At 37.1% G+C, this 11,652-nt stretch overlaps 1 protein-coding gene across 1 annotated transcript; it reads right to left on the bottom strand.

Annotated features, from left to right (window-relative positions):
* LOC107615705 (beta-galactosidase 6-like) lies at positions 213 to 5,624 on the bottom strand. The gene is made up of 8 exons (XM_021111939.1): positions 5,514 to 5,624; positions 5,400 to 5,457; positions 5,188 to 5,324; positions 5,010 to 5,096; positions 4,802 to 4,934; positions 4,525 to 4,679; positions 2,439 to 2,504; positions 213 to 344 (listed from the first exon to the last, which is right to left on the bottom strand). The coding sequence occupies exons 1-8, from the start codon at positions 5,622 to 5,624 to the stop codon at positions 213 to 215; spliced, it is 879 nt and encodes a 292-aa protein (XP_020967598.1).

Here is an 11,652-nt window from a genome sequence, read left to right on the forward strand (position 1 = left end):
GAATGGAGGTTTAGGTTTCTGGTGTATTGAGGAGAGTTTGGTTGAGAGGGAAGGAAGAGTAGTGAACTTGGAGATTACTGACAACGAATTGAGAAATTGAGGAACCGATGAGTTCGGAATGGAAAATTATGAATTGATGCTGGTTGTGATAAGTTGAAAATTTGGAAAAGAATGATGAGGAAATTATTGGATTATATGAGAGTGTGCGGAGCCTATATCTCCGGCGTAGCAGATTTCTTTGCTGCATGAGAAGTTGTTTTCGAGAGTATGCGGAGCTCTACTGCATGAGAAGTTATTGTAGAGAGTGTGCATAGCCTATATGTCCGGCGTAGCAGATTTCTCTGCTGCATGAGAAGTTGTTGTTGAGAGTGTGCGAAGCCTATATCTCCGGCGTAGCAGATTTTTTTGCTGCATGAATGGTTGTTATTGTTTCCTTCTCTGCTGCATGAAGTGTGCGGGGCCTATATCCCTGACGTAGTAAACTCCCTACTGCATGAGTGTGCAAGGCACTATATCTCTAGCATAGCAGATTCGCTGCTGCATGAGTATGCAGGGCACTATATCTCTGGCGTGGCAGAAAAGGCTACATCCAAGAGGATGTGTCGGGTTGGCATTTACGGACCAACAAGTGATATCACGAGCCAATAGGATAGGCATTCATCATATGCACCTCTTATGTGTTTGTTTGCTTTGATTACTTGAGTTTGCCTAATTGTATAATATGCCTACTTGCTTCTTGAATTAATTGAGATATATGAATACTACTTGTATTTTACTTGATTGCATTATCTGTGACTGTCTGGTGATGAGGAGGTTAGGTAGGCGGTGGCGATGGGATCACATGGAGGGTAGGTTGGTGAAGGCTTTGGGAAAGCGGTGACTAGTATTAGTTAGAATTCCCCTAAGTTTAGATAAACTTGTTTATTGTTTATGGTTTAAGTGAATTATTTTGTTTTAATCTTGAATATTCGTATTCGATGTGAAGTTCTAAGATTGCCTTCGGCGTCTCAAAGCCTTACATCTTACATTATTGGGCACTATTACCATACTGAGAACCTCCGGTTCTCATTCCATACTTTGTTGTTGTTTTGCAGTTGCAGGTCGTAATTCACCTCGGTGAAGTTGCGGACATGGTGACAGAGCAGAGTATGGTTTCTTCCTGGCTTATTTCTATTTTATTTTGTTGTAGTACTTTCTCTCACCCTTTGTTTTAGACTTTATGGCCTTAGAGGCTTACTTGAGAGCTAAGTTGTATAAGCTGTTTTAACTCCAAAACTCTGTATTTTTCTGTTTGTGACTAGTCGGCTTAAACTCTGCAAGCTGCGGCTAGTTCCCTATGATTATTATACCCCTATATCTATATATGTTCCATTCTTGCATCTATACTTTGTATCTTATGTGTTAGCTTCGTGTGAACGTTTCGCGCTTTTGTAATTCTGTCTTTGAGCTTAATCCTTCACCGGGCTTCTAGAATATGTTATTTCTATCTATATATAGAAATATGTATAAGCCTTAGAATTGTTGTAACCTTTGATTAACCTTTGCTTTACGGCTAGAGGTAAGGCTTAGGGTAATTAGGGAGTTACAAGTTTCCACCTAAACAATATTACCAATCCATTAAGAGTTTTAACAAATCCTCTTAATTTATTTATATAGTACTAAATCCTATATCTTAGTGCTCTAATTGTTAAATAACTTATTATTTCCCATTAAACTTCAAAACCAGTGGTCTATAGAATGAGCTTCGGTTGCCATCATTTAACAACAACAGGTTTTAATCCCATTTTAGAAGTTATCTCTTTAATTCTATCCCTTGACAAACCTTTAGTGAAATGATTTGCTAAATTCCCTTGTGACCTTATATAAGTAATGGTAATTACACCTCCCTCTATTAGCACTACAAGATTCAAGTTGATTTGTGACATTTTTTTTCTTGTTTGTGAGGGGTTTGAAACCCCACCAAAAGGTTAGTGGGAGTTTTCCAAACCTCCAAAATTTGAGGTACCACGAGCTTATTTGTGGCGGTTTTGCAGAAACTCCAAGACATAATTTAATGGCGGTTCTTTGTCTACTTTGTGGGGGGTTTTGAGTTGATTATTTTGGCAGTTTTTGGAAATTTTTGTGGCAGTTTAAAACCCCCACAAAAACTGAATTTTCAAAAAAAGAATTTGCTTCAAACTGAACGGTTGCAAACAATTTAAAATTAAAACTAAACCTATTTAACAGCTATAAACTACTATTATTGATTGAAAAAATTACATCAATCAAACTAAAGATTATTTAACATTAAAGTAATTAGTAATGTACGGACTGAACAGAAATTTAAACAAATTACATCAATCAAATTGGTGTGAAATGAACAACTTAGATTAATCAAATTTACATATTTAAATTGAAATTTCCACTATTTAATGAAAACAATGGCAGAAAACATATACCAGGCTGAAGCTGAAGCAATGATTGGCAAACAATTTTTTCTCAAATTTATTCTCAGTAACCACATCCTGTCACAGGAAAACAAATATAATAGAGAATAATTATAGGCAATGCCATATTTTGGAAAAGTGACAATGCAAAACAAGTTTCCCATGATAAGGTGGTAAAATGTATAAATTTGCAGTAGCTTGTGTTAAATTACCTTCAATGATTTCTTTAAGCTCTTGTTTTCATTTTAAATATTGTGCAGAATGTTCAACCTGTAGTTAATGCTGCAGCAATGAAGTGTACAAAATGGGTTAAAAATTAAAGGACTTTGATATATTTCTCTACTCTAAATTTTAGGGATGGCAGGATCAAAATGGAAAGAAGTCATGACACCTTTCTGCAGATAGCACAAGATTAGAATCTTTGGTTGATGATTCAGATGAGTGCATAAGATGGTAACTTATAGCCCAACAAATGATCTTTTTCACACCTAGTAAAAAGGAACAGTGGCATAAAATCAGTATTATGGCAGCAAATCTAAAATTTTCATACTTAAATGCTTCATTTGCTTCAAATAAAAATGGGGAGAAAAGGTTAAAAAGAATGCATACTTTTGGTTGTTAGGACTTGATCTTTGATGCAGAGAGTCTCCAGGTCAGAACATTCCAATCCAATTCTGCTGAGAACCGAAAATAAAAAAAAAAAAATTCACATCTTAAGTATAAAAATGGAAACACATGAAATTATTTCTTAGGATTTAAAACAAGATAAAGTATATAGACCTTAGTACACAATTTAAATATTGATTATTAAATCTGATCAATTGATTATCTAAATAATTTGAGTATACTGAAAGATTAGGCAGTGTTTTAAATTTTTTTGTGACGGTTTAAAATCCCACAAAAACTGAATTTAAAAAAAAATTGCATCAAACTAAATGGTTGCAAACAATTTAAAATTGAAACTAAATATATTTGAAAGCTATAAACTACTATTATTGATTGAAAAAATTACATCAATCAAACTAAAGATTATTTAACATTAAAGTAATTAGTAATGTACGGACTGAACAGAAATTTAAACAAATTACATCAATCAAATTGGTGTGAAATGAACAACTTAGATTAATCAAATTTACATATTTAAATTGAAATTTCCACTATTTAATGAAAACAATGGCAGAAAACATATACCAGGCTGAAGCTGAAGCAATGATTGGCAAACAATTTTTTCTCAAATTCATTCTCGGTAACCACATCTTGTCACAGGAAAATAAATATAATATAGAATAATTATAGGCAATGCCATATTTTGGAAAAGTGACAATGCAAAATAAGTTGCACATGGTAAGGTGGTAAATGTATAAATTTGCAGCAACTTGTGTTAAATTACCTTCAATGATTTCTTTAAGCTCTTGTTTTCATTTTAAATATTGTGCAGAATGTTCAACCTGTAGTTAATGCTGCAGCAATGAAGTGTACAAAATGGGTTAAAAATTAAAGGACTTTGATATATTTCTCTACTCTAAATTTTAGGGATGGCAGGATCAAAATGGAAAGAAGTCATGACACCTTTCTGCAGATAGCACAAGATTAGAATCTTTGGTTGATGATTCAGATGAGTGCATAAGATGGTAACTTATAGCCCAACAAATGATCTTTTTCACACCTAGTAAAAAGGAACAGTGGCATAAAATCAGTATTATGGCAGCAAATCTAAAATTTTCATACTTAAATGCTTCATTTGCTTCAAATAAAAATGGGGAGAAAAGGTTAAAAAGAATGCATACTTTTGGTTGTTAGGACTTGATCTTTGATGCAGAGAGTCTCCAGGTCAGAACATTCCAATCCAATTCTGCTGAGAACCGAAAATAAAAAAAAAAAATTCACATCTTAAGTATAAAAATGGAAACACATGAAATTATTTCTTAGGATTTAAAACAAGATAAAGTATATAGACCTTAGTACACAATTTAAATATTGATTATTAAATCTGATCAATTGATTATCTAAATAATTTGAGTATACTGAAAGATTAGTTTGCTCACAAAATAGTCCCTCAACATTGTTTAATTTTATTGAAATGTTGTATGAGGCAAACCTTTGCAGTATTAAACACAATATTCTTGTAGTCTGGTAAGATGTTCACTGACCATGTCGGCAATTGATACAAATTGCCGCTAAAATTCACAATCACATCAATTGTAGTATTGATGTTAGCAAGGAAAGCAGCACACACATTATCTATTTTGTAAACTACAACATGAGAGCTCAAAGAGCAGAAACTATAAAGCATATAATGATGATTTAATAAGATATTAGAAACATAATAAGCTTGAAGAAATTTAAGAAAATCTGATATAAGTTTTAAAAAGTGCTAATCATATATACTTCTATATTTGGATCAAGAGATGTAACTGCTGGATCAGTAGCAATCAATGCTTCTTCACAAAGCTTTATGAAATTATGCAAATTTTTAAGATGTCCCCACTTAAGCTGTCTAATGATTCCTGCATAATATATAAATTAAATTTTAGATTCTCTTTAGAACCAAAATAAGATAGATAAATAAATAAATATCATATCATATTCATCAAGTGGTGCATCATAGTCATAACTAGTAGCAACAAAAGGTCCACATGTGGTTCTACCAAAATTGGTTCCTCCAGGATACTGTTTCACATCAAAACTTTGTGCTATCAACTCAATTCTTTTCTCATATATGTATAATAACAAACTTAGAAGATATCATAGGTTTCAATACCATATAGTAGTTCATAAATGTTCCACCAAGTTGATAAAATCTTGCCATAACAAATGCAAGATCTTCCACAGGTTTGTAAGATACAGCTCCACCATAATAAAGAAACCTGCCGTTGCAAATCAAAGAATTCAAAGTCACTTAGACCCCTTTTTTTCGGTCTTTGTCCACGCTTTTTTATCAAGAATCTAACTAACTTAGCTCGAGTAACTGACCATCCGTTAAGGCAGGTAATGAGCTCATTTGTCGGTTTTGACCCACACCCGACGCAATCTGACTCGCAAGTCAGATAAGGCATTCCAGTGGCATAACCTTTGTAAGGTTCGAACCTCTTGCAAGCGCTGATTTTCCAACTGAAGTATGCCGAACATGACTTCTGCAAGTACTTGCAAGCTTTGATTCTCCGGCTGAAGCATGTGACCATTTCTTCTGGAAGTCATTCCATATTTATGGGTGTCCCCGCACAATCATTCATATATAAAGCCAACGGCTTAACATTTTCAAATCGGCACCATAACTATTTACTTTCCGTCACCCTCTCGTGACCTTTCAATCATTCTCATAATCACACGTGCCAATTTATCTTTTCTCTTTCATTAAGGTCCAAGCCCATCTTTATACAACTTTCCCTAAGTATTTTATGGAAATTGAATTAAAAGATTATTATATTAGTGGTGCACGAAATTGTGATCATCAATGGCGCCAACAACTTGATACGCACAATTGTAATCTCAACTCTTTGTCACAACTCCGCACAACTAACCAGCAAGTGTACTGGGTCGTCCAAGTAATAAACCTTACGTGAGTAAGGGTCGATCCTACGGAGATTGTCGGCTTGAAGCAAGCTATGGTCATCTTGTAAATCTCAGTCAGGAGGATTCAAATGGTTATGGAATTTAAGATAATTAAAATATGAATAAAATATATAATAGGATAGAGATAGTGAGAATTTCAGATAAGCATATGAAGATGCTTTGTTCCTCCTGAACCTCTACTTTCCTATTGCCTTCATCCAATCATTCATACTCCTTTACATGACAAGCTTTATGTTGGGTTTCACCGTTGTCAATGGCTACCTCCCGTCCTCTCAGTGAAAATGGTCCAAATGCACTGTCAACACACGACTAATCATCTGTCGGTTCTCGATCATGTTGGAATAGGATCCATTGATCCTTTTATGTCTATCACTACGTCCAACACTCGCGAGTTTGAAGCTCGTCATAGTCATCCCTTCCTAGATCCTACTCAAAATACCACAGACAAGGTTTAGACTTTCCGGATCTCAGGAATGGCCGCCAATAATTCTAGCCTATACCACGAAGGTTCCAATCTTAGATTAGAAACCCAAGAGATACACATTCAAGCTTGTTTGCATGTAGAACAGAGATGGTTGTCAGGCACGCGTTCATAGGTGAGAATGGTGATGAGTGTCACGGATCATCACATTCATCAAGTTGAAGAACGAGTGATATCTTAGAGAAGAAATAGGCTTGAGTTGAATAGAAAAACAATAGTACTTTGCATTAATTCATGAAGAACATCAGAGCTCCACACCTTAATCTATGGTGTGTAGAAACTCCACCGTTGAAAATACATAAGAACAAAAGGGTTAGGCATGGCCTGAATGGCCAGCCTCCCAAAGATGAAAAGTATTCCAAGATCAAAAGTATGAAAATACAATAGTAAAAGGTCATATTTATAGAAAACTAGTAGCCTAGGGTTACAAAAATAAGTAATTAATGCAGAAATCTTCTTTCGGGCCCACTTGGTGTGTGCTTGGGCTGAGCATTGAAGCTTTCACATGTAGAGACTTTTCTTGGAGTTAAACGCCAGCTTTTGTGCCAGTTTGGGCATTTAACTCCAGCTTTTATGCCAGTTCTGGCATTTTGACGCCAGAATATTTATGCTGACTTGAAACGCCAGTTTGGGCCATTAAATCTCGAGCAAAGTATGGACTATTATATATTGCTGGAAAGTCCAGGATGTCTACTTTCCAACGCAATTGAGAGAACGCCATTTGGGTTTCTGTAGCTCCAGAAAATTAACTTCTAGTGCAGGGAGGTCAGAATCCAACAGCATCTGCGGTCCTTTTTCAGCCTCTGAATCAGATTTTTGCTCAGGTCCCTCAATTTCAGCCAGAAAATACCTGAAATCACATAAAAACACACAAACTCATAGTAAATTCTAGAAATGTGATTTTTATTTAAAAACTAATAAAAATATAATAAAAAGTGACTAAAACATATTAAAAACTACCTAAAAATAATGCCAAAAAGCGTATAAATTATCCGCTCATCACAACACCAAACTTAAATTGTTGCTTGTCCCCAAGCAACTGAAAATCAAATAGGATAAAAAGAAGAGAATATACGATGAATTCCAAAAACATCTATGAAGATCAGTCTTAATTAGATGAGCGGGCTTATTAGCTTTTTGCTTCTGAACAGTTTTGGCATCTCACTCTATCCTTTGAAGTTCAGAATGATTGGCATCTATAGGAACTCAGAATTCAGATAGTGTTATTGACTCTCCTTGTTCAGTATGTTGATTCTTGAACACAGCTACTTTATGAGTCTTGGCCATGACCCTAAGCATTTTGTTTTCCAGTATTACCACCGGATACATAAATGCCACAGACACATAATTGGGTGAACATTTTCAGATTGTGACTCAGCTTTGCTAGAGTCCCCAATTAGAGGTGTCCAGAGCTCTTAAGCACACTCTTTTTGCTTTAGACCACGGCTTTAACCGCTCAGTCTCAAGTTTTCACTTGACATCTTCACACCACAAGCACATGGTTAGGGATAGCTTGGTTTAGCCGCTTAGGCCAGGATGTTATTCCTGTGGGCCCTCCTATCCACTGATGCTCAAAGCCTTGGATCCTTTTTATTTTACCCTTACCTTTTGGTTTAAAGGGATATTGGCTTTTTCTACTTGCTTTTTCTTTTTCTTTCTCTTTTTTTTTTCGCATTTTTTTTCTTTCGCCATTTTTTTCGCAAGCTTATTCTTTTTCACTGCTTTTTCTTGCTTCAAGAATCATTTTTATGATTTTTCAGATTATCAATAACATTTTTCCTTTTCCATTATTCTTTCAAGAGCCAACAATTTTAACATTCATAGACAACAAATTCAAAAATATTCACTGTTCAAGCATTCATTCAGAAAACAAAAAGTATTGCCACCACATCAAAATAATTAATCTATTTTAAAATTCGAAATTCATGTACTTCTTTTTCTTTTTCAATTAAAAACATTTTTCATTTAAGAAAGGTGATGGATTCATAGGACATTCATAGCTTCAAGGCATAGACACTAAGACACCAATGATCATGTAGTAAAGACACAAACATAGATAGAACATAAAGCATAGGAAACGAAAAACAGAAAAATAAAGAACAAGAAAATTAAAGAACGGGTCCACCTTAGTGATAGCGGCTTGTTCTTACTTTTGAAGATCTTATGGAGTGTTTGAGCTCCTCAATGTCTCTTCCTTGCCTTTGTTGCTCCTCCCTCATGACTCTTTGGTCTTCTCTAATTTCATGGAGGAGGATGGAATGCTCTTGGTGCTCCACCCTTAGTTGTCCCATATTGGAACTTAATTCTCCTAGGGAAGTGTTGATTTGCTCCCAATAGTTTTGTAGAGGAAAATGCATCCCTTGAGGCATCTCAGAAATCTCATGATGAGGAATTTCCTCATGCTCTTGGTGAGGTTCATGAGTGGGCTCTCTTGTTTGCTCCATTCTTTTCTTAGTGATGGGCTTGTCCTCATCAATGAGGATGTCTTCCTCTATGTCAATTCCAGCTGAATTGCAGAGGTGACAAATGAGATGAGGGAAGGCTAACCTTGCCAAAGTGGAGGACTTGTCCGCCACCTTGTAGAGTTCTAGGGATATAACCTCATGAACTTCTACTTCCTCTCCAATCATGATGCTATGGATCATGATAGCCCGGTCTATAGTAACTTCAGACCGGTTGCTAGTGGGAATGATTGAGCGTTGGATAAACTCCAACCATCCCCTAGCCACGGGCTTGAGGTCATGCCTTCTTAGTTGAACCGGCTTCCCTCTTGAATCTCTCTTCCATTGAGCGCCCTCTTCACAAATGTCTATGAGGACTTAGTCTAACCTTTGATCAAAGTTGACCCTTCTAGTGTAGGGGCGTGCATCTCCTTGCATCATGGGCAAGTTGAATGCCAACCGTACATTTTCCGGACTGAAATCTAAGCATTTCCCCCGGACCATTGTAAGATAATTCTTTGGGTCCGGATTCACACTTTGATCATGGTTCTTGGTGATCCATGCATTGGCATAAAACTCTTGAACCATTAAGATTCCGACTTGTTGAATGGGGTTAGTGAGAACTTTCCAACCTCTTCTTCGAATCTCATGTCGGATCTCCGGATATTCACCCTTTTTGAGTTTGAAAGGGACCTCGGGGATCACCTTCTTCTTGGCCACAACTTCATAGAAGTGGTCTTGATGGATCTTCGAGATGAATCTCTCCATCTCCCATGACTTGGAGGCAGAAGCTTTTGCCTTCCCTTTCCTCTTTCTAGAGGTTTCTCTGGCCTTTGGTGCCATAAATGGTTATGGAAAAACAAAAAGCAACGCTTTTACCACACCAAACTTAGAATATTTGCTCGTCCTCAAGCAAAAGAAGAAAGAAAAGAGTAGAAGAAGAAGAAATAGAGGGGATGGAGGGGGTTTAGTGGTTCGGCCAAGGGAGAGAAGTAGTGTTTATGATGTGTGAAAAATGAAGGAGTGAAGATGGATTTATATAGGAGTGGAGAGAGGGGTAGGGTTCGGCTATGAATGGGTGGGTTTGGAAGGGAAAGTGGTTTGAATTTGAATGGTAAGGTAGGTGGGGTTTTATGATGGATGGATGTGGATTGGTGAAGAGATTATGGAGAAGAGGGTAGGATTTGATAGGTGAGGGGTTTTTGGGGAAGAGGTATTGAGGTGATTGGAGAAGGGTATTTGGGGAAGGGTGTTATGGGAAGGTATGAAGAAGAGAGAGAGAGAGATGAGGTAGGTGGGATCCTGTGGGGTCCACAGATCCTGAGGTGTCAAGGATTTCTCATCCCTGCACCATGTTGGCGTGGAAACACCAGCTTTTCTCTCTTTTCTGGCATTAAACGCTAGTTCTGTGCCCCTTTCTGGCGTTAAACGCCAGTCTGGTGCCTATTTCTAGTGTTAAACGCCCATAATGGTGCCAGACTGGGCGTTTAACGCCCATTCTACTACCCTTACTGGCGTTTAAACGCCAGTAAGCTTCTCCTCCAAGGTGTGCTATTTTTAATAATGTTTTTCATTCTGTTTTTGCTTTTTCAGTTGTTTTTGTGACTTCACATGATCATCAAGCCATAGAAAACATAAAATAACAATGGAAAATAAATAGATATGATTAAATAAAATTGGGTTGCCTCCCAATAAGCGCTTCTTTAGTTTCACTAGCTTGACAGTGAGCTCTCATGGAGCCTCACAGATGTTCAGAGCATGATGATGGCCTCCCGACACCAAACTTAGAGTTTGAATGTGGGGGCTCTATTTGACTCTGTATTGAGAGAAGCTTTTCATGCTTCCTCTCCATGGTTACAGAGGGAGATCCTTGAGCTTTAAACACAAGGGAGTCCTTATTCACTTGAAGGACCAATTCTCCTCTGTCAACATCAATCACAGCTTTTGCTGTGGCTAGGAATGGTCTACCAAGGATGAGGGTTTCATCCATACTCTTCCCAGTGTCTAGGATTATGAAATCAGCAGGGATGTAGTGGCCTTCAACATTTACCAAGATATCCTCTACAAGTCCATAACCCTGTTTCTTTGAATTGTCTGCCATCTCTAGTGAGATTCTTGCAGCTTGTACCTCAAGGATCCCTAGCTTCTCCATCACAGAGAGTGGCATGAGGTTTATACTTGACCCCAAGTCTCACAGAGCCTTCTCAAAGGTCATGGTGCCTATGGTATAAGGTATTGAGAACTTTCTAGGATCATGTCTCTTCTGAGGTAATCTTTGCCAAGTCAAGTCATCCAGTTCTTTGGTGAGCAAGGGGGGTTCATCTTCCCAAGTCTCATTACCAATTAACTTGGCATTTAGCTTCATGATTGCTCCAAGGTACTTAGCAACTTGCTCTTCAGTAACATCTTCATCCTTTTCAGAGGAAGAATACTCATCAGAGCTCATGAATGGCAAAAGTAAATTGAATGGAACCTCTATGGTCTCTGTATGAGCCTCATATTCCCATGGTTCCTCATTAGGGAACTCCTTGGAGGCCAGTGGACATCCATTGAGGTCTTCCTCAGTGGAATTAGATAGATCAGAGACTACAGTTGCTAAGTCAGAGTGGCTCTGCTTAGAATTCTCTGTCTGTTGCTGAGAAGATGATGGAAAAAGCTTGCTATTGCTGAACCTATTTCTTCCACCATTATTATTGTTGAAGCCTTGTTGAGGCTTCTGTTGATCCTTCCA

The sequence above is a fragment of the Arachis ipaensis genome, chromosome B09 (genome assembly GCF_000816755.2).
Source record: "Arachis ipaensis cultivar K30076 chromosome B09, Araip1.1, whole genome shotgun sequence".
Taxonomy (NCBI): Eukaryota; Viridiplantae; Streptophyta; class Magnoliopsida; order Fabales; family Fabaceae; genus Arachis; species Arachis ipaensis.

Bases quoted from the DNA above. Each gene is read 5' to 3' on its own strand.
- LOC107615705 (XM_021111939.1), bottom strand. From the start codon at position 5,624: ATGACTTCCAGAAGAAATGGTCACATGCTTCAGCCGGAGAATCAAAGC. The intron at 5,097-5,187 runs GTATTGAAACCT...GATGTGAAACAG, and splicing joins CATTTATGAACTACTATATG to TATCCTGGAGGAACCAATTT. The intron at 2,505-4,524 runs GTTTGCCTCATA...TTCCTGTGACAG, and splicing joins TTGTGTTTAATACTGCAAAG to GATGTGGTTACTGAGAATAA.